Raw genomic sequence first — 446 nt, 5'->3', positions numbered from 1 at the left:
GTCGATCACCGGAGATGTGGATATTGTCTGTGTTAAAGATGTCACGTAAATGCAGGACGGAGAAGGGATGCCGGGGGAGGCTGCAGGACCGGGGGCGCAGGCCGGGTACAGAGCAGTGGCACCCTCTGGCTCAGCAACAAGTAGGACCAAAATAATCCCCAAGTGGCCTGGCCATCAGTCTGCCCAGTGCTGTCCCCGGTGCGGTCCGCCTGAGCCTCCGTCCCGCACGTGCCCTGGAGAACGCGCAGCCTCTGCTTGCTTGCCCTCTCGCGCGCGCTTGCAGACCAGGAGTGTGGTTGAACGTGCCTGTGGCTCAGAGTGGCATCTGTTGTAAGGAGGAAGAGGCAGCACAATTTCCGAGTTAACCAGCTGCCAGGCTGCAATGTTCTCCTCATTACTCATATTATTTCTAGGCCTCCTGGCCCTCACCAGTGAGTATGCTACTG

At 58.5% G+C, this 446-nt stretch overlaps 1 protein-coding gene across 1 annotated transcript in view; it reads left to right on the top strand.

Moving 5' to 3' along the window:
* Positions 1 to 162: 162 nt before the first annotated feature.
* Positions 163 to 446, top strand: part of LOC119590575 (protein amalgam-like) — an 11667-nt gene continuing 11383 nt past the window's right edge. Inside the window, exon 1 of the mRNA XM_037939245.1 lies at positions 163 to 431. Within this exon, the coding sequence (XP_037795173.1) occupies positions 383 to 431 (49 nt within the window). The 5' untranslated portion in view covers positions 163 to 382. The remainder of the gene's footprint in view (positions 432 to 446) is intronic.

The sequence above is a fragment of the Penaeus monodon genome, chromosome 27 (assembly GCF_015228065.2).
Source record: "Penaeus monodon isolate SGIC_2016 chromosome 27, NSTDA_Pmon_1, whole genome shotgun sequence".
NCBI lineage: Eukaryota > Metazoa > Arthropoda > Malacostraca > Decapoda > Penaeidae > Penaeus > Penaeus monodon.
Note: the sequence above shows the minus strand (reverse complement) of the source record. Positions and strands in the feature narration are given on the sequence as shown.